The sequence below is a fragment of the Aquila chrysaetos genome, chromosome 17, assembly GCF_900496995.4.
Source record: "Aquila chrysaetos chrysaetos chromosome 17, bAquChr1.4, whole genome shotgun sequence".
Classification (NCBI taxonomy): domain Eukaryota; kingdom Metazoa; phylum Chordata; class Aves; order Accipitriformes; family Accipitridae; genus Aquila; species Aquila chrysaetos.
In genome coordinates, this window is record NC_044020.1 from 4,281,413 (window position 1) to 4,307,277 (window position 25,865).

Sequence of the window (25,865 nt, forward strand, 5' to 3'; positions counted from 1 at the left end):
TCAAAAATAGAGCAACTGATGTCTGGCATAATCAGGCCTCTGCTACTGTGTTTTAGAAAGCTCTTGTTGCTGCATCCAACACTTCTTTCCCTTTTTTAACATTGCGTAGGAAACTCCATCCAGTGATGTCAGCAACTGATTTCTCTACTCATTTGGAAGAGTCTTTTGTAAGTCTAAACCAGGGAGTTTAGGATGACCACAATGAGGTGAAGCTAAGGTAAAAAAACCTTGCCTCCTCACAAGACGTTTGTTGATTCAAATCCTCCACTAGGATTAAACTTAAACCCCATGCTGATAGGTCCCTTTAGTTCAGGCACGTTCACTCTTCCAATTAATTATTAAAGTGGGGTTTTTTATGGATAGTGTCTTCTGTCTCTGCTGTTCAAGGAAACAACTTATCTCAGCTGAAACCACCTTCTCCAACCTGCTCCCCGATAAAAAAGTATGCCGCACCTTTAAGCTAGTATGCAGATGCACGTGGCATCAGGGTGGGTTAAACAGCCAGATGTGCTTGGCAGGTAACTCTTGTTAACCTGCCAGTTGCCTAGCAGGAAATGAGTAACCGGCTGACTTTCCCTGGAAAGGGCTTGGGAAGCTACTGAGAAAAGCCAGAGATGTAACAATAAGAAGTGGTGTAACGGGGGCATCTCTTTTTCACAATGCTTCCTTTAGCTTTCACCTGCTATGCTTTTATGCTGGTAAAATCAGCACTGGGTCTGGGCCCCTAGGAAGAAAAGTCCTTTTTCTGATATCCTGTCAAATCCCTAAATAAAGACCCCTTGCCAGGGAGAGGGAGACAGCTCGGCCAGTTTTTCAGAAGCGCTCTTATTAAAATCAGTGTGAGTTGCAGGTGTTCTGGCTCCTTTGAGAATCCAGGCTCTCTGAACAGCATTCACACTCTCTTCTTAGCAGCTCTCTTATTTTTATTCTTTATCCTCTACTCACTCTCTTTCCCCAGCAATGTAACCCTCACAGGTCACGTGCACCTGAGGAAGAGGAGGAAGGGCGAAAGGTTTAAGGTAACCAGCTCACGAGCTGTTCTCCCTTTCCCAGTCACTAGAAATGGGTAGAAAAAAGCCTTCCATTACCAGCTTGCCAAAGTTATAGCTCCTGGTTCAAGACTAGATTGTGCTGTGATTAATGAAATGTGTTTAGCAGTCTCATTTGAGCTTTTAATGGTCTGTTATCCACATTATGGCTTTAGCATACACTTCAGCATGATTGATAGCCTGTTTGGGAATAGGAAGCAGGGTAGAGGGCTGCTTTGAGGTGTACATGCTGAATGGAGAGAGAAGTGAAAATAGCTTGATAGCTTCTGGAAGTGCTATGTGAATCCTTTAGGGTATGTCTCCATGGGGGCCGACACATGCACGTGTACCCGAGCTAGTTAACTGCACTAGCGAAGTGCTGTGTTGGGCTGATTAGTCCTACTGAGAAGTGGCAAAAATACACAGTGGCAAAACGCTGCGTTAACACAGTTGTATGGCTTCTGCTGCCCAAACAGACTGAGATGTCTTTGCAAGACACTGCGGTATGCCAGGTTCATACACCTTTCCTTTTCTGTGTATCTCATCCTTTTCTGAGAGCCGTAACATGCTACTGTTCTTCCCTACATTAGCAGTAGGGTAAACACAGCTCCATTCTGAATCAATCAATTTCCCATGTCTTAAGTTTAGTGGGAGGATTGCTGACACGCAGATTGGGATGTTATTTTGCCACTTGTTTTGCCAGCCTTGAGCCTGAAGGGAATATGTTGCAGGTGAGAGAACAACCTTCAGGAGTACCTAGCAAGCATCTACAATTTGAATTTAATGACCTTATTTAGTGAAGTACTTAATCATAGGCTGAAGTGTAAAAGCTCATGAGTAGTCTCATTGACTTCAGCAAGATTGAAAATGATGATGCACTGAGTTAGGCATTGAGTTAGGGCTGGTAACGTCTGAGCCTGTCCTGGCTGATAGGTTCAGGGCCAAGTGTTGCTCTCCACCAGCATCCTCTTTTATCCCCCTCATTGAACAGTATCTGCCAAATGTGGTCCTTCCAAGTGCAGAGGCGAAGATGTGATGTACTAACTTCCTATTAGTCCTTTGATGCTGAAATTTAAGCTGAAGTTTAAGATCATTGAGTTTAGCATCGGGAAAAAGATGGAGCAGTCAGCAAAATGTCACAGGTGACCATGATGAACTGCTGCTCCCCACTGGCATGTGCTGTGGCAGATGATGCATGCCTGAGGCTACAGAGATCAATGATCCCTAGAAAAAAAAGCTCGTGCCCACAACTCATAAATTCTTAACACAGAAATAGTTTTGTAACTAAACTTCAGTAGGTTAAAAGTGTTAGTAGCAAGAGAATGGAGCTAACTGGAAACCTCCAGCTTCTGTAGAAACTGAGTTTTAATTTGGCCTCTTCTGCGCAATTTCTGAGTTCTCATGTCATATACTGTTAGTATAATAATTTTGATCGCTTTTTTTAATGAATGTTGTGAATATGTCACTTCTGTGTCCGTTTGAACATGTACCTATCAATTTGCTTGTCACCTGTCTACCTATTTGTAGCGCGTAAAAGATGTGAGCTTTGTCATCCATTTATTCATCTTCCTGGGAGTGTTCATGAATTATTCTGGTCATTAAATGCATCCTAGCTCTGCATTTTGTGGGTATCTGTTCTTGGCAGCAATAAATCTGTCAGTTTAATTGCTTTCTCTTTAGCCTCAAACTTTTTCTCATTAAGTCAATGAGTAATCATCTTATATTATTAAGGATACTAGGGCAGAAAAGTTGTTACTGGTTCTCTTTGAGTTCTTTTATTTAATAAAATGAACTATCTAATAATAATCCCTCCCCACTGTTTCCTAAATGGTATTACTTCCTGTCAGGCACATGGAAGCTTCAGCCTGTTTGCTTTTTAATTAAAAGTAAGTTTTCAGCTACCTCTTTCATCATCAGAATTTTCTGTCACCTTGAAATGAAGGCTCTGGCATTGTCTTTTAAATTATTGAGCGCTGGCTGACTGGGGGAGTTCAGTTTAGAGTATACATTAATCTTCTTAACTACTCTCATCAAACTGACTGTCCAGCCTGCAATGGTTTCAGTACTCCTGTTTGCTGTCCCTCCTTTGTTTGTCTACTCACCAATACGTATAAGACATGAATATAATCTTTCTGCATGCTTGCTAATTACTGAATTATATATTCATTGTGTTCTGACATGTTACAAAACATTTCCCAAGGTCGTGTCTGACATGAGTAGGTTAGTGTAGAAAGAGTTCCTTTGCCACTTGGTTAGCAGAACTTGGAGTTGAAAGCAGCATTGCCGGGGGAGTTAATTCAGGCCCTCCGGGAAAGCATTATATATCTGTCTTTTTTTTTCTTTCAAATTCTCTGATTTGCAAAAGATCTAAAAAATTGATCCTTTAAGCAGAGCTGAACTAATTTGCAATCTTAACAACTATTTAGACTCTTCTGTTGAAACAAGAAAAAAGGTTAGTGTCGTCAGTGTATTGGCAAACTTTGTTGCTCGTGAAATAAGTTCTTAAAAATCCATAGCGGGGTTGAGGATGAGAATAGGGGTTCCGGCGGGTGGAACAGCAGGGATCTGGGCTCAGCTTCCCGGCTCTGCCACAGGCATACGCGGGCACCTTACTGCCTCTGCAGTCCCGGTCCCGTTTGTGGTTTCTTTTCTCCTTCCCATTGTCTGTCTTGCCTAGTCATTACAAGTTGTGTATTTGTACAGCACCTAGCATGCAGAGCACTGGATAAGCTCCCCCCGTACAAATAAATTGTCCATAGGAATAAGTATTTTCAGCGCTGAGCCCTTTTCACACTGGGAATTCACAGTTCCCTCTGATTTATCTCACGTTTAGTCTCAGGGGAATAATTGTGCAAGATTTACTGTGAATACGTGAAGTAGTAGCTGTCTGGTTTCATTGTGGTTGCTCAGATGCTATTGTGTGCGCTCCTGAATGGTAACTGTCAGACACTTTAGAGGGCAAATGCTGTCTTCTGTGAATTTTAACATTTAATGTCACACATGATTCTGGTACTTTCTTCTCGCAGAGTTTCTTCCCATGAAAACATCAAATTAGATGTACTCTCACAGCGATCAAGCAGCAATTTACACATCCTGCTATGCCATCCTGGTATCATTTCAAAAATAGCGGTTGCATCCCTTTGCATTTGGGAAAGTTGTTAGTTTTAATTTAGCTTGCTCTTCTAAGGAACTAAACTTGGGCTGCTATGGATTAGAATTCATGAAGCCTGGTTTCCCAAATGGCAAAGCCTCTCCTACACAGCCGCGTGCTCTGTGGAGCGTGCCTTGGCCGGAGGACGGCTTGCCAGCAATCCTGTTCTTGGTCTGACAGCTTTCCTCACCAACTTGCCCAGAATGGGAAAGTGGGAGGTTGTTAATCAGCAGCAAAGCCCACAGCCGGTGTTCTTATGAGAAAATATATGAAAAATGCTTCATTCTTCTGTTGGATAAATTTAGCGAGCCAAATTCTGACCTGCTACCAGTTGGAATGGCTCCATTTGATACAAAAGGAGTCATACCTGCTTACCGCATCTCTGTAGTGACTCCTTCAAGTCGATGTGTGTAAATGGAGGGTCTTCGTTCCCTGTCACACTGTCTCACACCACTGAATTGGTTTTATCAGGAACCACAGTAGTTGCTATTGGTGACATCTAAGACCACCCTGTCGAGTATATTTTATTCAGGTGCCCTTCAAACCCAGCAGTGCTGCGTTTCGAGGGCTTGACGGTGCTGGTATTCACTGGAGCACCCCTGACAGATAGACATCCAAGGACACATGTGCAGCAGAACACATCAAATTTTAATCCAGACCCAGATACAGTTTCATTGCTCAAGAATGGTCTACAGTACAAATTGAAGTTGATAAATGGAAATAAACCTGAGAACAGAGCAAATTCCTTGTGCAAAGGGACAAGGACCAGAGATTTTGTAGTGTCAAATCTAGACCGAATTTAATGATCAAAGCTGCTGCAACATGCCTATCAAGTGGCAGATTCTACAGTACAGTCCGCTATAAACAAAAAAACGTGGAACTAAGTTATGTACTGAACTAAGTCTGAAGTTATGAATCAAATTAGTCAGTCTTCAAAAAAGTGATTGACCTATTCTGAAAATCTCCATTACCCACAATAACCTTCAAAACTTTTTCACAAGCCTCTCTGGTTATCAGCTCCGAAGCAAATTTAACTGTGCCATTTTGGACTTTTTTTTTAGACTCTGTCTTCCCTTAATTACTGATTAGCCTAACCAAAGGAGGTATATATAAAGGCAGGTTGGGTTTTTTCTCCCCTTTCCAGTCAAATATGACCCACGTACCAGTCTCATTCAGGAATGTATCTCAATCTGTCACCATGGAAATCATCTGATGTCACAAATGTGAGATTGCAGAATCAGTTAATATGTCAGGCAGGTAGACCCAGACTAATTACAAAGGAGAAAAATTAAATTTAACACACACATTTATTGACAGCAAGTAATGATGGGAAAGGAAATTAAGCAGTAGCTCATGATTGTTAAGTGGTCCAGAAGAAATACATCAAACTTCTTATGAAAGCTGCTGTAGATGTTTAAATCACTTTTGGATTATGATTATACTGTGGAAACATTTTAATATGTGCAGTATCATATACCTTACAGCTTACTTCAGACCTCCACTCTATAATCCTTACATAGAATTCAATTCATTTCCATTAGCAGTTCCATATGCTTGTTTTCATTTTTTTCCCCGCATTGGTACATGATACAGTTGGAGGCATATTTATTGTGTTTCTCTCTTATTCACAGTGACTTACTGATAAAGCATATCCAGAAATTATTAGAATTATTAAAAGAAGTTGCTTGCTTTGTTACATTGTCCAGCAGTGTTCATCTAGCTTCTGCTACATGTGCACATACGCATGTGTATAGTTGCGTGATGCAACACTCACTGAAATTACTGAGTGTTAGGTCATGGTTTTTATTGCATGTATATTCACGTAGACTTTCCATTTAATGACTATTCACATAGAACATTTGTTACCTGTTTTTGCTATTCTTGAGAGCAAAGAATACATATGCTGTTTCCCAAACAGTAGAGTTGGGAAGAAATAATAGTTAAAAAAATGTGTAATATTTGTTTTATCTAGCTTGCTTTCTTTTCCCCTTCAGAAAATTATTTTACCTTCCATACAGCAGAGGGAATAATAAAGTTTAACTGGAGGTAGATTTTCCTTCTTAGCTGTCATTTAAAGGGACTCTGACAAGGTTTGTTAGACCTAAAAATTAATTCACAGTACTTTGTTATTCGATGCATCTGTAATAATTTTGTACAAATTATTATTTTTTCTACTTTTTGTTATGGCTTGAAATTAAAAGAAAAAAACCAAAAGGATTGATTTGCTTTCTGCAATAAGAAGTAGACACCCAGCATGAAAAATGGCAACACCTTTATCTTCTGAAGGGAGATATTAAGGATTTGCATTAATAACCAACTCAGTTCTTCCCCACTGGGTTTTCTTCCAGCCAAGATACTAGTCCAAATAACAAGAAATAGCTTGAAGTCCTTCCATCCTAGTTGACAGTGGCTAAAGAATTAAGTCCAAATCCTTGCATTTTATCCACCAGCTAGATTAGATTATTTCATTCAATTCTGCAGCCAAATGGAGGCAAACCAAGCTCAGATGTTCATTTCTCAGAACAGTTTGCTAAATGAGACTTCAAAAAAAATTTTCGTGGAAGCAAGGAAATTTCTCTCTGCCCCAGCTCAGCCATGACTTCAGATGTTCTTCAGTACCGCCCATAAAACTATAGGTACGTCTCTCAGTTCTCCCGTCCTAGGCTAGCTGTGTCTCACAGTTGCTGATGTGGGCAATAGAGAGGCAGAGCATCTTTCAGACCTACCGACCTCAACCGAGCAACTCTATCCGCAGCGCTGGTTCTCCCTTCTGGTACTGCAGACAAGAAATCTCAGGAAGAAGAGCTATGTCTTCAATTTGGGTTTTTTCCCCTTTGTTGTTCTCAGGGGTCAAAAAATCCTTTGTTCCACACACGCTTCTTCTTTTCTTAAATAGCAAGCCTTTCCTTACTTCCCACTATTGTTTGTGTAAAGCGAAAAATTGACAATCCCTTTTCTCTCTCAGAGTCCGCTAGCAGACTGCTAATGTTTAGTAAGAGCTCACTGAAGTGACTGTGTGTAAACCACTCAGACCACGGAGGGACACTACCTTTCTGGTCTGGAAGCTGTCCTTGTTCCAGTAACACATTTGCATAACATTGCAATCATCTTGGTTGGGGGAGAGGAGTATGCAAGGAGATAACTTTCAAGGTACGTTGATTTATCCTAATGCTCTTGCTAGTGACTCACTGCTGGTTTGATCATTTTGTTTTTTGAACTACAGACTCAATAATAGATGGTAAGAAGCAAACAAAGGGAAGTTTTTTTTCTCTCCTGCAGCAATTTAAAAAATAATTTTCATGTTTCATCTACACAAAGATGATTTAATTAAATACTTTAATCCTGACCACAAATAATTTATGTAGTCGTTCAGTGAGAGAAGCCAGCATTGTCTTGTCATAGAGTGTTTACTTAATCCTGTCATACCTGCTTGATAATTACTCCCTCAGATCTGTCCTTGCATTAGCTACAAAATTAGCTTAGAGGACTGGGAGAAAAAGAGGAGGGGAAAAATCCTTCAAGTTAGTTAATAATTTATGATTGCTGTTGAGTCAGCCCTCATTCAGTCTTTCTGAGGGGTGAACCTTCCCATCTGTTGGGAAATGAAATAACATTAGTGCTTTTCAATTTCTAGAGCTGATCAGAAGCTGATAATGATATATAGAAGATCTTTTCTCCACCTCCAAAACAGATAATGATCTCTTTTTAATGCCTTTGTGACTTAAGTCACATCTTACATAAATCTTTTTTCCTTCAGTGCATGCATACTCACAAATTTCTCTTCTTGCAGCATTGATCTTATAAGCTTAAATGGGAAATTGTTTATTTTCCTTTCATGGAAAGGCAGGAGCTGAGTTCCTCTTCATGTGGTGATAACAAATGGAAGGCTGTCCCAGAATTTGATCTATGCCTTGGAGTTTGTTTCCTCATGCAATTAATGGGCTGAGCCTAAGTGACAGAATAAGAGCTTTAAATTCAGTCAGAAGGTCACATCTTATTCTAGAAGGAAAGAAACTGGCATTTCATGTCTTGTAGAAGGGGTGTTGTGTTCTTTTACTCTTTTTTTTTTTTAATATGTATGTACCATTGAAAATGATCCCTACATTTCTTACGCCAATTTACAAAGCACTGTTGACAATCCATATTTTACAGCGTCGAACACAGAGAGAAAATCATACAAATTAGATATAAAAAAATCTTGTGAAAAAGAAGTTCATTTCTGAAAACCCTTAGGGCATGATAGGGAACAAGTGTAGGTCCATGCTAAAAGTAGCGCTAATGAAGCGGTGGGTTAAGAAGTGCCTCAGGAGGATGCTTAAGTCACTGTAATGGAAGGAGGCTGGAACTTCGTGGACTAAAATGAGAGTTAATTAGGGTGCATTTGAAAAAAACACCTGTGCACAGATGATTTCACAAGAGTTATCTGGAGTCAGCTACATTCTCTTTTCTTTGTGAAGAGTAAATCGTAGGCAAGTCTGTCTGGGACTACACAGTTTGGTTTTATGAGTGGGTGCAATATTTGTGCACCTCCAGGAAAGAATCCTAGAGAAACATCAGGTTTGCCTTTTAAAAGGGCAGAGGTGGAACCTAAAGTGAGATACTGAAGGGAGACTTTCACAAATCTACCAGGTTATAGAATCTGTCCTCAGTGCTAACAAGGGATTTACTTTTTCTAGAGATTAGAGCAGATTAACTGTAAATGTCCCATTTACTGGATGCTTTTGGAGGCATAAACTGATGTTCTGACAGTTTTGCTTGGAGTGATTTAAGAAATTATTGCCGTCATCTCTTCATTACTTTTCAATGAGCTGCATTAACAGATTTTATGGGGACTCATAGTCCCTCTCACTCTCCATACAGCCATTATAAAGGGCCAGTGGAGAGGGCTGCAGCTAATCCAGATGGCTGTACACTGAGATGAACTAGGTAGGCAGTAACTCCTGCTATGGGGTGATAATTTCTAAAATTAGTGTGCTTGCTTCTGCAGCATTTATGTGACTGAGGTCTGAATTAATTCTTGCGGTGTTAAATCCAATGGAAGCCAAGATTTCATCTCTAGGTTTAACTGGGTCTTACTGATCTTCCCAATACACAGCCAAAATTATCATCTACATCACCTTTTTATTTTGACTTATTGCCTTTCTGATCTGCAAATGCATATTAATTTGTTGCTATTTTTCAGTACTTGAAAGGCAATCCATTTTTAATTTGCTAAAGTATTAAATGTGCTTCTATTGTAATTTGTATTTATTATGGTGTTTAATAGATGTGCAGCATGACTGTCAAAAAGGTGACATCAGCTTCCACTACATGGAATTACGAGCTGATAAAGGGTTTGTCTTGTGATCATCTGGTGGGTGAGAGATTTTTTTTTTTCCCCCCAAGGAAGACAGAGAGTGAAGCCCTTTGTTTTGTAATACCTTTTTTTATGCAAAAGAGGCTTGTCATACAGATAGGTTGCGGATAATTTTCTTTATCTTATTTATCTCGTACGTTTGTTCCCTTTTTAAGAGCAAGTACAGTGTGTCATCTGATGTCTGTGATTATAAGGGCGTGAGTTAGCGAAGTCCATTTTACAGTTTTTAGTTTTTATATTGTTTTCCACCTTGTCCCTAGACAGGTGAAGAGAAGAATAAGTAAAGGACAATTTACTCATATTTGACTTGCTGTTCTTAGCCTTTTGATTACGGAATTCATTGAGATGCAAGATAGATTGAAAACTCGTAACAGCTTTTTACTGCTTCATAAAAGGAATGTTGCTTACACTTCATGCATCGGTAGAGATTAAGGGGATTAACTGATACCGTAACTTCCTGCCCTTTGCATGCTTTCCTGCAGTGGTTGCACAGGTGGCTTACTGCATTTTGATGTCCTCAGATTTCTTAATACTTTCATGCCTTCCTCTCCTTTTATTGTGGAAGTATGGCTTATCTTATCTAGACATTTCAGTATTTGAGCTGATCATTTTGATTCTTCTCTTTAGTATTTTTGAAGGAGGGCTTGCACCCTAAACCTTGCTATAAAAATCACTAAAAAAAAGGCAGTTAAATTAGGCTCAGATTAACAAGGGTACACTGTTGTTTAAATTCAAATCTAGGTAGAGTTTATACACATAACTAACAAAGCAGTTCACAAAAGTTTTTTCCAAACTGCTGATAGGCACCTTGCTTTTAACCACAACACACAGGCACTTTAAGTTCTGCTCCTGTGCGTGCCTACAGATGCTGTCATTTTGGTCGAGCCAGACAACTGCCAGCTATTTTCAGCCTAAATCCATTTTGCATCTTGATTCTCCTGCAGCTAACCTTTCAGAAGGTCCAAACAAATTGACCTCGTTACAGGGGAAGAGTAGGAAGAGTTTGTGGGGTGCCAGTGCTACATTTTACATACTAATGTAGGGAAGGAGCACATGGCCAGAAAAGGGAGGGCCTGCTTGCAGGTTCTTCTTTAGCCTGTGAGGGTTTGAACCAACTTCTCCAATTGCTTTTAAAAAAATATCTGTAACATCTGGCTGCAGACAGCTTCTTGGTGAGGCCATGCTGCTGTGCACCAGGAATGCAAAATTAATGAGGCTAGAAAGGGAGGGGGAATAAGCAGGAATGATCAGAACCCAGTCATTCACTGAAGAGGATACTTCTCTAAGAGGGAAAGTTCTAGATTTTCTTCCAGAAACTGCTTTTACTTTTTGCATTTTTCTCCTCTAGTTCTTTCCAAAGAGAGCAAGGTTTGGAGTGCTTTTTCTCACCAGCACTGTTTCAGTATTCTCTTGGCCTCTACTAGGTGGATTTGGGAACAGGCAGGTTGTTTTGGGGTGTTTTTGGAACTCCCATACAGATGTGCGTTTCCTTCTTTCTGGTGTTTGGCTTTTCCGTACATTTATTTCTGTGGCTAAAAGGAACTCTGAGCTCTTTGCCTCTCAATTGGCAACCACTTGTGCACTTACAAGTGCAACCACTTGTAACTATTGCGTGTCAGTAAACACACTTCCAAGGTTTCTCTAGTGATATTTGCTACTGAGGCTAAAGAGAATAGGCTCAGTTGAATACATACATGTGTCCTCTCTGTTTTATAAGCACAATGCAGAATATTTCCTTAAAACTGGATGCCAGAAAATTTAATAGTTCATAGACTTCTCTTCTGATCTTCTCTCTTCCTATAGCAGAAAACAGCAGTCAACACAAAAGTTGAATCCTAGGCTAACAGGGCTTATCTCAAAGCACCTGTGTGAGAAGTTTGAGTGATGCTTTTTCACAGATGCAGGCTGCAGTCTTGACCAGAAGCCCTACGTCTTCCAGGAAAAGAACCAAAGAGACCATTCTAAACATTAAGACTGGTAGACTTTTGCACTCTTCTTGCTTTTTACCCATATAATGTCAGTGTTACCCAGTGAGCAAACTCCCGGTAATGAAGTCTGGGTCTCTCCCCATCTGTCTCACTAAATGCCACTTGGAACAAGCGCCTTTTCATTTGACAATAAAATCAATGAATGAAATATTAGAGGCTTGAACGATATGATGTGCAGAATACATTATGGGAGTTGTTGTGTTTCAGTGGACAGCAAGTCTTGCCCTTTCTTCCCGTTATCATCAACATATCTACTTAATGAAACTGGCACCTTCTGCTAGTCTCTCACCTCTTTGCTTTTAGACTTTAACTCTTTTGTAACACTTTAAAGTCTTTCTGGCTCAGCGCTGTGTAATAAAGTTCTGCACTCTCTGTGTACTGTTGGCCTCACATTTTTCATCCATTTGTCTCAATTAAAGCCAGACCTGCACTAACTAAATAATTAAACAACAGAGAGGGAGAAGGAGCTTAAGCTGATTTTCTTAACACTTGGTTTTATCCCTTTACTCAGTTGAGACAGCCGCCTTCGTCTTTGCTCTGTGGTTCTTCAGAACAGCAGAAATCACTCAGTGCTAAGCCAATAAACAGGGAAAAAAGGGAAATGTCAGTGCTGAAGTGGACTTTGGTTAAACATCCTAAAACCTCTGGAACTATTCACAAAGGTTGATCTGCAAAAGACTGAAGAATGGGGGTTTTTATTGCTTTTTCCAAGCCTTACTGGATTCTCTGTCAGGAATATTAACCACTTCATTGTCATGCTAGCAAAATGTGTCATACATGTAGTAAACAGCTGTAAACTAAGAAAGTAAACAGTAACTAATGCTTACTAGCAATCCGTGAGACATACTGTACTATTCAACCTCAGAGCTCAAGATATTGTGTGAGTGGCTGCTTCATAATTTTATCTTTGTGCCAATCTTGACTCTGTAGTATTGGACAGGATTATTGCATGCTGGCAAAACTGAGTCAATGCTACATATGATTTCAACTTGAGTTTATGTGTAGACATGTTTTCAGCAAGAGAACATCTCAACCACTTTGCCCTGGAAATCCGGATGTCTCCAGGGTGCAGGTTAAAAGACAGAGAAGGACATAGAGGAAGAATGGTTGTGTTCAAATTTAAGAGCAATTCTCTGAACATTTATAGGTATTTGCAGTGCTCTATCTCTTGCTGACAAAACAACGTGCAACACTGTATCGGGATAAAATTTTCCATTCTGTTCTCCGGGTTCTTCTTTTCGTCTTATATGCACATCTGCTATTTAGCCGGACTGCAGAACCATGCCCTACTTAGAGACGCTGAAGCTCAACAAAGAGGTGACCCATCTGTGATTGCATAGCCGGTCACCATTAGAATGAGGAACAGATCCCAAGACTCTTGAGCTCATCACTAAAGCATGAGGTTTCTGGTACAGCCACTGTTTTGGCATATCAGGCAGAAGCATCTCTTATTCTGTAGGCTCAAGACGCAAAACAGCAGGTTGTTGTTTGGTATCAGAGCTCTATCATATTTCCCGATACAGGATTAATTGTGCTTAGTCATTAGATGTGAACAAATGTTTGCTGTGTCATCTTGCCATCTAATACTCCTGATGCATAAATAATTCTTAGTTGTAGTGTTTGTGAGCTCTAACCTGTCTTGAAGACCATAATTAAAAGGATAAGGTGAGCTGTTTACATAAACCAATTGTCAGTATAGTAAGTGCCATTAATAGCACTGGCAAGAAGTGCTAGGCAGGTAGCAGCATCTTACTGCAATCTGTGTCTACTGAAGAGACGACTCCTGAATTTTCATCCTGAAAAATTTGCATAGGCTGATAAAGCCACATAGCCAAAGGGAAAAGCAGAGCTTGTTTATTTTTTAACAGAACTGAACCCAACAAAGGGGAAAAATAATGTCAACATTGTTGGATTTCAACACCACGTACAGTAACTTGGCAACCTTTTTCACATTAAGCGGGTAACTGCAGTCCTTTTCTGCTAAATATGAGCCTGTTTTTTTCTGCTTTGGTTTGGGGTTTTTTTACTTGTGAAAAACCAGTCCTTTTCATTTTGTTCATCTTGTGTTTTCTTCTGCCACTGCTTCTACGTTCTGGGATTTCTCTGATGCTCAGAGAAAGTACTTATGATACATACCTACTGATTTCATGCTTACAAACAATCCTGGTGTGTCCATCGATTTAGAAGATTTGTTCCTTTTAAATAAAAAGGAAGGGGGTTTAATATCTTGCTGTTTATATATGATAACTGCCAAAAAGGATATGAAGTAGGAAGCTGTGCACAGTTTCCATGAACAGTCTCCGAAATATTAGAAAGCTCTTGCCCTCTGTCTCTAAGTCATTGCTAATAAACAACAGGTTACTATTCCAACAACCTCAAACACCGATTACTGAAACCCGATGAAGTATAGTGAAGCAGTGGTGTTATCCTCATTTTACAGAATGAAAGTGAGGAACGAACAGCCAGCTGCTAACCTCTGTTACCCTGATGTGAATCTGAGTTAAGTTTGTTCAGTTAACGGAGGCAGCTTAAGGTTTACATCGCTACAGCTGAAATAAGCAGCTGCCTGAATGTCAAGAGGAAAGTGAAGAGACATGCCCGGAATCACAAGGGATGTACCCAAAGTAAATCTATGGCAGAGCAGAACATAGAATTCAGGGACGTGGCGAGAAAAACTCAGCCATCAGTGGACCCAGTAAGCTGACAGCTGCTCAAAAGACTAGCTGAGTGGGAATTTCTAAACAATTACTGGCAGTGACAGTCGAGGCACTAGGCTACTGAAAAGGACAGTGTTTCTCATTATCTAAGAGCAGTGCTCTGGGTCTCACAAGTCCTGGAACCTGTTCATAGGTCACCACTCACCTCCCCGGTGACCTTGGAAATGTCACTCCATCACCGTGTGCCTCAGTTTCTCCTGCTGTAAGGAGGTCTCTCCTTGCCTTCGTAAAGTGCTACTAATGAAAGGCATTGCATAAGAGTTAGATTATAGATTACACATTGCAGCCTGCTGCTCGGCTTCCCATTACTGTTTCACAGATGGGGTTTGTGCCAACAAAAATGTGCATATCAGGCCTTTATCCCCTTTATAAAATTGGTACAGTTACGACAGGCAGAGTCATGGTGCATGGACGGTTATTTTCATGCTCTTCACATGCTCCTCCAAGACAGTTTTATTGCATTATCTGTGGCAGCAAAAAAATGAAGCATTTTTTGTTCAGTAATCACATATTACTGCATAGCACAAATTCAAGCCATGGTTTTAATAGCTTGTATGTTCCTGAAACTCTGGGCACAGTCATTTAAAAAATACCTTTTCTCTCAGACCAATACCTGAATATTAGAAGTAGTGGATTTGAATTGACTTTGTTCACAAGGACATTTTGCTGCTTTCAGAGAAAGAAGTTTTCGATTTTGTAAGAGTGTGAGTTTTTATACTGAATAAATGAAAAATTAAAAAGCAGACCATGATGAGGAGAAAGCAGTATCAGGGCACACGATCTTTAAGCTGTCATTGGTGGGAATAAAAAAAGTGAGGTGTGTGGTCAGAGCACTGAGTACATCTCGCTGACCTCCTGCAGCCTGGTTAGGAGAGAATACCTATCACCTGAGAAGAGCTTCATGTCAAGTCTCTTACTGCTGTTATTTAGATGTCATTTCTACTGCTGGGGCATTTTGTGCTATAAACAGTGACATAAAAACTGAGGTGAGGAAGGACAGCTCAGCAGCACATAAAGCTGGTACGGGCATCTCTTCTGATCTAGCTTACATTTTCACAACTGTTTCAGTGGTCAGGCTCATTCTTCCCCAGACTCCATGCTAGAGCACTTTTCCTGGCAACGTGTTGGGCATATCCTTTCCTGCCAGGTAGAAAACAAAAACTTCTGTGCGTGTCCAAATCATAACATCTTTGAATTCTTCTTAAGTTTCTGGCAACATGGGAGCCCTCTGTCATGGGCGCCCAAAGCCTTGCCATTGTCACAGAAAACCTCAAAAAGTTTTGTTCCAAAGTGAAAGGTTTTTTCTGGACTTACTCTCTTATGCTCAGCTGCTGAGAATCCATTTCCCTGAAATTCTGCAGATGAAAGTGCTGCAAACATTAATGATAGATTTGCTAGCTTTGCTGTAGTTTGCTGGACTCCTCACTGTCCTCTTCATTTTTCTAACAAGCTCCTTGGAGGAGAAGATGCGCAGAAACCCAATATATTCTTTTCTTTTGATTGATTTCATTCTTTCATCTTTCCTTATGAAGATGAATCACAGATGTAGCTCTTTACCCCAGCCTTTCTCAATCCAATGCTGTATACTTCATCCTCTTGATCACCTTTTGTCTATGATTGTGCCTTTTGAATCCTCCCTCCTACCACCTACAAAACACTTGCACATTTCTTTGTGTACGGACTCTTGCCGAGTTATTCTCTTTCTCTGGCCCAAGTTGCTGTAAGTTCTTTTGCCCTGGTCACATCTCCACCTCTACATCCAGAAGTCAGCTGATAACCATTACATTAGGTCCTCGTTCAAGCATTGCCAGTGTCTTCCTTTATTCTTTCACTAGCTTCTTTCTCCTTCACTGAGTCAACCTGGCCCATCTTGTCTTTCCCTGCCCTCGATGTACTGTGTCTACCTCAGCTTCACTTATCTACCTTCCTTTCTTACCAGGTATTCACTGCCTGTCTCCTTTCCTCCTCTCCTGGCACCAGTGTGCTATCTGGTGTGATGCTCCCATGGAGACATCCTCTCCTCTCCCGAGACACTCCTGCAGTACCTTCACTGAGCTGCTCTTCAGCCTCCTTCTCATCCAAGCTACTTAATAACTGTCCATGCAGTTTCTCTGTATGACCAATTAGTCCAGGAAGAAGGGCTAATGGCTGCTGGGAAACAGCAATGTGCTTGATGCAAATGAGAGAGCAAATAAAAAAGTTACACTTGCGTGGGAGGCATTTTTCCCTGAAACTTGACTTTTCCACATGTAAAATAGAAGTTCCTCTATATATACACACACACATCTCTGTATATATTTATGATATGTGTGTTTATTTATGTATACGCACGTGTATGTGTGCCTACACCTGTAATGCATACATCTGTTATGTGTATGCCCACCTGTGAAATAAAGGCACAGTAGAGGTTAAATTGTTCAATTCTGTTGAACACAGTGTATCCTGTACTGTACAGGCCTATGAGAAAATGTCATACTGTGTTTCTGGGGACAGGCAGACTTGTGTTACAGTGCACATACAAGATTTCATGTATATATTTTACACTGGATACATGGTAAAATTTCTCAAAACTTTATAGAGGAAAGTGCTGAGAGTTTTTGTGCTTGAAATATATTTTCAGAGGTAACTCAGGGCATTTCTTGCATGAGAAGACAGAGTCTTTTTTAGGGATGAGAGAGGACATGGCAGTAGAAGAGAGTGAGTTTGGGAGCAGGAAGAAACATGAATTGATATAGACAGTGCAAGAATTGCACAGGGCATCAATGGTGAAGATGAAAAGCTTGAACTTGACAGTGATCTGAAGAGATGGATGAGAGATGTGGCAGGAGAAGTGAAAGATTTTAGAAGCCACATATTTTGTATGAACCGGTGCAAGATCAGGGACTGGAAGGCCATAGAGAAAGGGTCAGTCACTCAGGCAAGACTTAACATGAAGTGCAACACATTCAGCTGGTATCAGTCAGCGTAAGGACACTGATTTCACTGGAGTCGTGAAGATATATACCAGCTAAGGATGTGGCCTCACACATGTCAGAAAGGAAGGGTGTCTTATGCAGGTGTTTAAAGGGTAAAGAAAAAGAAACCAGGAGAAGGAAAGAAGAGGGGAAGGACATTAATGAAAGATTTTAACTCTGAGTTGTGCAGAAAATAACCGAGCTTCATTGTACCATTATAGATTCACTAGTCCTGACTATGTTCATCAGATGTGGTACTGGCCAATTTAGAAATGTTCTAGCATTCAGAATATGTACCTTTTCCCCTCTTCCCTCCTGTCACCTTATTATTCTCTATTTCTGTGTCCCATTTTGGGAGCAGAACTCTGCAGTTCTCCTGATTCCTGCCAAGCTTGAATCTTAAATTCTTGTTGAGTCCTTCTCCTGTTCTTTCAGCTTACACTGAAGAAATGCATTGCTCTGGCAGTGCTTGGCTGTGGCTCCAGCATTTGCGTCTGTATTAAATTCCTAATGATCTGAACCGCGGCTGTTAAAGCAGTTAGAAGTAGCAAGACAGAATTCTGCTCTGTTCTCCTTTAATAACCTCCACGGTGTAGAAATTGCTTACTTCTTATGTTTTTAAAGGCTGAAAAATGCTTTTCACTTGCTTTTCGCTTTGGAGGCCTTTACCAAATACAACTAAACCTTGTGAATGTAACAACCAGGAGAGCTTGTGCTGAAACAGGTCTCTCCTTTGATATCAGCTCACCCTTTGGCCATGGGTGATCAAAAGGTGGCACCCCATCCCACCCCTTCCATCCCCTTTAACATGCCTTTTTATTTTCCCTTTCTGGAAACAGCCTGATGTCCTGAGGACCACAGAAAGTGCAACTCACCCAAAGTATTTGCTGTGGGCTCATTGCTCTTACTGTGATTGCAGTGCAGTCATGTGAAAGCCACTGTAGTCTCTAAGAGCAAAAAAAAAGGCTTCCACTAAAGAACATGTTGAAAGTAGTTGTAATAACTATAATTTTTTGCTACTATTGTTGTTGTTTGTAATAGCAAAATACCTCAAGGTAAGAGCTGAGGTTAGGGTCCTTTGTACAAAAGACCCTAGAGAAGATAGAATTCTCTAAAACTGGGAAAAAAATCAGGGCAGAATAGGAAAATACTGTTCACAGGCACCAAGATTGTAGTGGGCACCAAATGAAACTAGCAGATACCAGACTGAACATAAACAAAAGCTGATACTTCTTCAGATGTGTCATGTGCCACAAGTCACTGGAAGCCGGAGAACCACTATTAAGAAGTGCCACCATACAGATGTGCTGTTGTGCTCCGCACTGCACAGCTGCTACTCCCTGCTGCTGGAGACACAATACTGTGCCACATGCTTTTAGCAGAAACTAGCACACAGTTATTACCCCCGAGGGCTTAAATTTGCAATATGTGGGACAGGCAAAATGGGAGAGGGGTAAAAAGTTGTTATCCCCATTGTTATTAAGGGAGAATCGAGCAAGAGGCTGTTACGTGACCTGTCCAGTGTCATCCAAGAAATCAGTATCGGAGCTAGGATCTGAGATGAGATCTGGATTCCCCTTCAGTGCCTGAACTAGAGGATCATGTTTCCCCTCCGTTAGCCACCAAAAATCTATGAAGTGAAACAGAATCGAAGGCATTGAGTTGTCAGGCTCAGAAGTATCTGTTTTTCCATGGAAACCCTTTCCCAGCGACAGCTAAGCTTTTGCAAAGGAGAGAAGCACTTCTCATCATGCAAGAGCTGCCAGGGAGCTGTACTGTGCAAAACACTGTAGCTGTGCAGCTGCCTTCTGGAGAAGTCTCGTCCCACAGCCAGGCAGCATACAGCCCCGTTCCTGACAATCCAGCTGTAATTCTGCCTGCTCGATAATTTTTCACCGTGGTCATGCCAGAATCATAGCCTTGTTTCTTGTTGTCTGGCTGTTAGTGGTGATGTATGAATAAGTAAGAAAGACAGCTTCATTTTCATAAGCTAACTTGTGCCTGGAGTAACAGAGAGTGAGAGGAGTGCACTTAATCATAACTGCAGGGCTAGAGCAGAAAACAATGACAGAGCTTTTGCTGTTAGTGGTGGTATTTTATTATAATAACTCTTAGGAAGAAGAAACAGGCAGCTCAGAATGCTGAACGATTCAAATTCATTATGGTAGCCACCGTGTTCTCATCTGCTGGAAGAATAACTGACATAACTCTTTTACGCTTGCCTTTTACAAAAGGCCATGGTGGGAAGGAACTCCAGTTCTCCCCAGAAAATCTGAATTCAGATTGCGGTATGATCAGGGGTGAAAAGAAGCTGGTGAAAGTTTCTGCAGAACTGCAGGCACCTTGCAGGGAAGGCGTGAAGAGTGGCAAAGGGACAAGTTGGGGCTGATGGATGGTCAGAAAACTGTGAGCAAGGGGAGCGTTCATTGCGCCTGCTCGACACCATGCATTGCTCTGGCCAGTGCCTCGTTTCTATAACTTCATAATGCATTTGGAAAAGGAAATAACTAAATGAAATAACTGGTAATGCTCAGATACACTGGACAGATATTCTCACAATGATTCATTAATATAAAAAAAAAATTGATGAAAGCTTTGAGCGAAATATTTTTAGTTGTCCAAAATTGGAAGGGCAAAACTTAGGGGTTTATTTTCTTTGAGCTTCTAGATACATAGAATAAAGTGGTATATGTGGTATATACTATGCTGTATTATGTGTCACATTGTTTGATATTATTTAAAGTGAGGAGGGTTGTACATTTAGATGTGGTTATTTTGATATCTTCGGATTAAAATATTTAGGGAATTTTTTTCCAGAAAATATTTCTGAATTTCTTTTTCTATACTGATTCAGAATGAAAACATTTTTTGGAACCATTAATATTTGCTATGCAGCTGAAGTCCTGGTTTCCTGATCACTTCTGCCCTGAGTCAAGATCACAGAGACAAAGTAAAGGGAAATAAAAATATATTCTTCTTTGGCAGAGACAGCAACACTATTCCAGCCTAGAGAAAACAGAAATATAACTAGAGAAGATACAAAACATATCTTCATAACTTTCTCCAAGGTGGCTTGGGAGACAAGCCATCACATCTGCCTGGTAGGTTTTCAGACACCAGCAAGAGTTACAACAGCCCGACAAGTTGCATAATGCTCCACCCTAGGACAGTACGTGAGCATGTGTGCATTCCCAGGCCATTGCAAAAGCAAACTAAAGTGTGTTAGCCAACACATTTTGCTTTGTATTTGTGACAAGCTAAAAGGTCATGTACAGGCAGTTATTCCAGTTCAGTTGATACACAGTAAGTCACATTATCTGATCCATGTATCTAAGCCGGAAAGCTTACGTGATGTTAATTCCTGCCTTCATCCATGTCCCATATCAAACCTCAAGAAATACTGGTGAGAGCAGGATTTGTTCTGGCGTCTTCAAAAATAAAGGGAAAAGGGGGAAGGAAAGATACAGCTACAATAAATATGTGCGAACATAATTTCCTGAGCCTTTTCAGTTTATCTTAGCATGAGAAATAATAACTGAGAAATAAGTATTTCAGGGGTACATTGTCAGAACTGAGATTTTGGACTGGTAGGTGGGAAAGGAAAACCATTAACAAGCAGCAAGGTTTGTTCGGTTTTTATTATTCATCAGTTTGAAGGCTGAACTCTGTGGCTTGTTGGGAAATGCATGGGGCTAAAATAATGAAAGCAGATTGATGCTCCATGGTAAGGAAGTTCAGTATCTGCTTCTTGCAAATAGAATTCTAACATTTCTTTTGATGTTAGCAGTACTATCCTGAGAAGGATCTGTGGACTGCTGAGTTGTGAAATGCGCTGTTAGAATATGGGCAGGGTCACTCTCTTCCTACCAGCTGTGCCAATCCATTCCAGCCCAGCTGCACCTGCATTTTTTATTGGGTTTTTTTCTCATCCTTTACTAGCCATGGTAGTTTCTTATTTTGATTTATTCTACCTCGACTGTAGGGGAGTGGTTATAAAGAACAGGCAGTCTTCCAGCACAGAATCAACAAATGTTGGTTTAAATTGTGCCCTTCAGCCTTTTTTGGCTAAGACTTGTTTCAGCCAGTTGAAATCCCTTTCATATTTCCTCACAATATATGGCTCGTGGCACCTCGTGCTGTCTAGTGTCTTCCATGTGTCTCACAGGTTGAGAGATGCTACAGTTTATTTGTACGAACAAATCATCAGTTGCTTAGGATTCATCTGCCTCTAACTTGTCATTTCCTTCATGCTCTTGTGCATTGCACTCTGTTAATATTACCAGTTTTCAGTAGCACCAATGGGGTGATAAATGTGTGATGGTCTTTTATATGATCCTTTCTGCTCTCCCCCTGATTTTCCACCTTCTTACAAAACGAGTTATGGATTATAATGTGAAAAATTAAATACGTATTACATGTCATATGTAATGCAAAAGGAGGGACATCATTAGAAAATGAGGTGTGGTGAGGACTGGCATGTTGTGATTAGGATAGAGTAGGATGATCCTGAACAGTGATGTGGACTGGACTTGGTAATCTCTCAAGGTTGTTTCTAGATTGATTTCCATTCACTCCTTGAATGCTTTCGTAGTGTTCTTATTTATTTGTTGTATGCATTGACCACTCACTGCTGCTCACACTCTTTGAAACAGCGTTCGAGACACATGTGGGGGTTACTGATGTTCCACTGAATTAGAGATACTGCAGGAGAGTATCGCAATCACCTGACATATCCTAATGTCTTCCTAGCTGATTATAAAATTGAATTAATCACTTCTGTCTTTCTGTCTTGCTTCTGAGCCCAATCTTGTCTTGGGCCATACTCAAATTTTAGTAATTCAGCTATGGTCCTACATAAGCAACATATAATGATCATTTAATGCTTTCAGTGCACTGCTGTGACCGTACATCCAGTTCTATGAGCATAACTGGGATTTGAAAATGTGCCTTCAGAGCATGATGCTTAATTGCTTTCTCAAAAGGTTGCGAAATAATTTCCAATCCCAGCCTTAGTGCCCTCACTGAGCGGGTCCGTCTGTCAAAACACCATTCCCTTTCCTTTCTTTGACTGGATCCAAATGCAGTTTTCCCCTTCCCTCCATCCTCTGTCACCAGAGCATCATTTCAATCACTTCTCTTATTTACATTTTATACAGCACATTTCAGGATAGATAATTAAGTCCTTATCTATACAAACATTCCCTTTTCAGTTGATTTTTAAGCAGTGCAAACCTTCTAGACACATTTGCTTTAAAACACATTTTACTCTAGCTGAAGCCAGCTGCTAATCAATGTAAGCTAAACCAAAATAAGCCCATCTAAAACTGAAATCATAATTTCTATGCAGCATTCCACACAGGCTTACCTAAATGACTTTTAAATTACTCTGTTAATTTAAAACGGTGCAGCTTTCTTTTGTAGGTAAACTCTTAGAATCCAATATTTTCCTGAGCAAAAGGGATTTCCTTTGTGACTGAGAAAAAAATCCCTGAAACTAGTGGGGGGGATCATGGGAAGACAATAATTTGTTGTACTGAGCCTTGTGCTTCAATTATATTATCTCCATCAGAGTATGAACAGATCTTCATATTAGATGATCATTTTACCAACACTTACTTCTCACTAGGATTCTCCATCATTGTATTCCAAAATCAAGCAGCATTCAGATTTGTCTGGGTGATATATTTTTGTCAGCATGACAAAGGTTCCCACAGTGTTTAATTACTCAGACTAGCCAGGGGAGAAGGAAAGAAATGAGCTGTGCTGAGTTTGCTGTGCCAGGCTTGCTGTCTGTTACAAAAGCAGGCATCTTCCGAATTTGTGAAAGGAAGGCAGCGCCCGAACTTCTGTCTTCTCTTTCCACTGGCTGTCCTTCTCCAGATCGCGTGTTTGTTTTCCATTGATTGACTGTCTTGTCTCATGATCTTTTTGCAATTTGCTCATTTCCAGGGCAGCAGGTTCTTGGCTTGGTGGAGAACCAGAGTGATTGGTATTTGGGCAACCTTTGGAAGAATCACCGGCCCTGGCCAGCGCTTGGGAGGGGCTACAACACAGGTAGGGCCTGAGGGTTTTCTTTGAATTAACGTTTGCACGGAGCATGCAATCAGTTTTCTGGTACGGAGAGTATGAGATGTGGTAACTTGAACCTCCCTCCCTAACCTACTGCAAAATTTGTCATTTAAAGCAGTAAAAATGATGCAGTGTGATGCCTTTTGGAGTTTCTGGTCCTGTGCTACTCTGAGGAGAATATGTTCCTTCTCTAAATCGTCCTAAGAGAGATTGTATGGCATCCTTTGGGGAAGGACAGAGCTTTTCAGCAGTCTGACACACCCTCAGCACATCTCCTACAAGATTTCTGTCCATGATGAAGCATATGTAGGCCCAGCAAGAGGGGAAGAATAGGAATCAAGGCTCATTTTCTGCAGAGAGGTAAATATAAAATGTCAGCCCAATAAAGATATAACTCCTGCAGGACAGCAACAGGGTCATAATTGTCCTAATAAAATGCAAACTACTGGCCATCAATTTCTGCTGCTGTGAGAAAGGAATAAAGGCACTGGATCAGAGAATTTATTAGGTTGCAAGAGACAAGTCTCCCCACGGATTTGTGTTTGGTATGTGAGAAAACATACCAGGTGCATAAAGAACACACACGTACATCTAAATCATTTCCATGCTAGCCTTTACATGCTGATGCAGTGAGTTAGGTTACCTTTCTATTTGTAATACAAGGGCAGAACAGATGGTGAAGCCTCCATTTAGAAAAGATGAGTCCACTTAAATATCCCTGCACTATCAGGAAATTATTCACCATAATAGTGATTTTGCTTCACAGAAATATATTGGATTGAATTAAACAGACTAACTAGAAAAAGGATTGCACAAGATGTGGTTGGGTCTTCTGTATTTCTGTATTCCTTTGTATATTTGGGGGAAACACTCCAGTTTTTGTGAATTTGTATTTCAGCCTCTGCAAAGCATCTCTGTTCTGTGAAAATGTTCAAAAGAATAGCCTAACAGAACAGAGATAGATATGGATACAAGATTTTGGCAAAAGAGGTTTGTTTCCTGGTTCTCCACTTGCCGGAGCAGAATTGCGTATATAGAGGCTTGGGCTGCCCACCCTCCACCCCCACAAAAGCATGAGACAGAGCTAAGTTTTATGGATTTGTCCTGAAACCTGAAAGCTTATGTTATACACAACTAAATTTGTTGATGTCAATTCTCTTCAGTGTTACACCACAAAGCAGTATCTTTTGTTCTACTGAGAGATGACCACCTTTTATAGTTACTTTCTTCCTGCTGCATTTTTGCTTTTTCCTTTCTGCCATTTTAATGCTGACAGAGAGAAATGTGTCACAACCACATAACATTAGAGTAACCCAGAAATATGTGGTCTGTAGTATCTAAAATGCAATTATGTAAATAAAAACGCTGTAAAGCTTTAATTTATATTGTCTTAACTTCCTGTTCCAAATGTTTTGTAGGGATATCAAATGTCAGTATATCACAAAATTCTTCCACTGAAAGCAAAAATAATTGAATGTCTGCAGTCCTTCACATACATTGCATGTGTTAGTTCTTGGTATGTGTTAATACATACCTATCAGGCCATGCATAATCCTGCCCATGATTTTAGTCTGCTCACAGTTTCTTTCTTCAGACAACTCACCTCTAGTTATAAAAACTTTTTTTTTTTAGAAGGAAGACCAGAAAGTAGATAATTAACGGTAGATTGACAAGTGATCATAAGAAGTGGAATGATGTTTTTTCAGTACATTCAGTGCACTGAACGAGAGGTCACTGAGTGAAACAGTGCAACCTCTGAGAAGTAACAACGTTATTGACAGAATCAGCATCATTTACTATAATTTTCTTAATTGAATTAATTGTTTGCCTCAGTAATCTAGCAGAGATTGAAGGTGTAAATCTCTCAAGGAAGATGAAATACCAAGTGAAACTGGAGCTTGTTTGATGTGTTCAGTAAATTAAAATAATTGACACTGAATGTAACACTGTGGCCAAGGAGGATTCAGAAAACTAAGGCGGGGGGGGGGGCAGGAAAGAGAGGCAATAACTCTAAGCAAAACACTCATAAAAGACAGTGGGCCAAGAAAGGGAAGACTCAGAAATTCAGGTGCTTAGAGTTGTACTTAGGAATAGTCAAAGGGACCCCAAAATCCTGAAACTTTAATGAGCTAAACAAAGCTGGATCAGGGGGAAGCTCTCAGACGGACTTTGCTCTTGCTCTTGGGAGAGTGTTTACTACAGTCCTAGGATACAATCCTAAGAAAAGAGATTTTTATGTGAGCCTCTTCAGCCAGACCCAACCCTGGCAGATTTGATGCAGAAGCACCCCTTGAAGTCAAAATTCTTCCACTGCTTCCAGTTTCTGAAGCAAATAATTTATCTTTCACTCCAACCTTTCTATGTCTGAGCCACTCTGGACAACATATAGGCTGGGGGAGTCCCAGAAGGCAGAAACATTAAAGCCAAAGGTGTGTTTGTTCCTTCTCCACTAGCTCTTTAAACCCAGTAAGCATGTGCATTCTCCTGTTCCTGTGTGCCCAGGCCAAATCTCCTGACAGCCAATACAGCTTTTCAAGGAAAGATTTTATTTGCTTGTTTTTCATCCTTCTTCCTCATTTGCACAGGCAGATAATCCAAGTCA

The 25,865-nt window shown here is 40.5% G+C and overlaps 1 protein-coding gene across 4 annotated transcripts in view; it reads left to right on the plus strand.

Annotated features, from left to right (window-relative positions):
* LARGE1 (LARGE xylosyl- and glucuronyltransferase 1) overlaps positions 1 to 25,865 on the plus strand; it is a 300,218-nt gene that overhangs the window by 204,268 nt on the left and 70,085 nt on the right. For all 4 annotated transcript variants that reach the window (XR_003927115.1, XR_003927116.1, XM_030040447.2 and 1 more), the window contains one exon: positions 23,144 to 23,248. Coding sequence is in view for 2 of the 4 variants with exons in the window: in XM_030040447.2 (XP_029896307.1) it covers positions 23,144 to 23,248 (105 nt within the window). In the remaining 2 variants the exon portion in view is untranslated. The remainder of the gene's footprint in view (positions 1 to 23,143; positions 23,249 to 25,865) is intronic.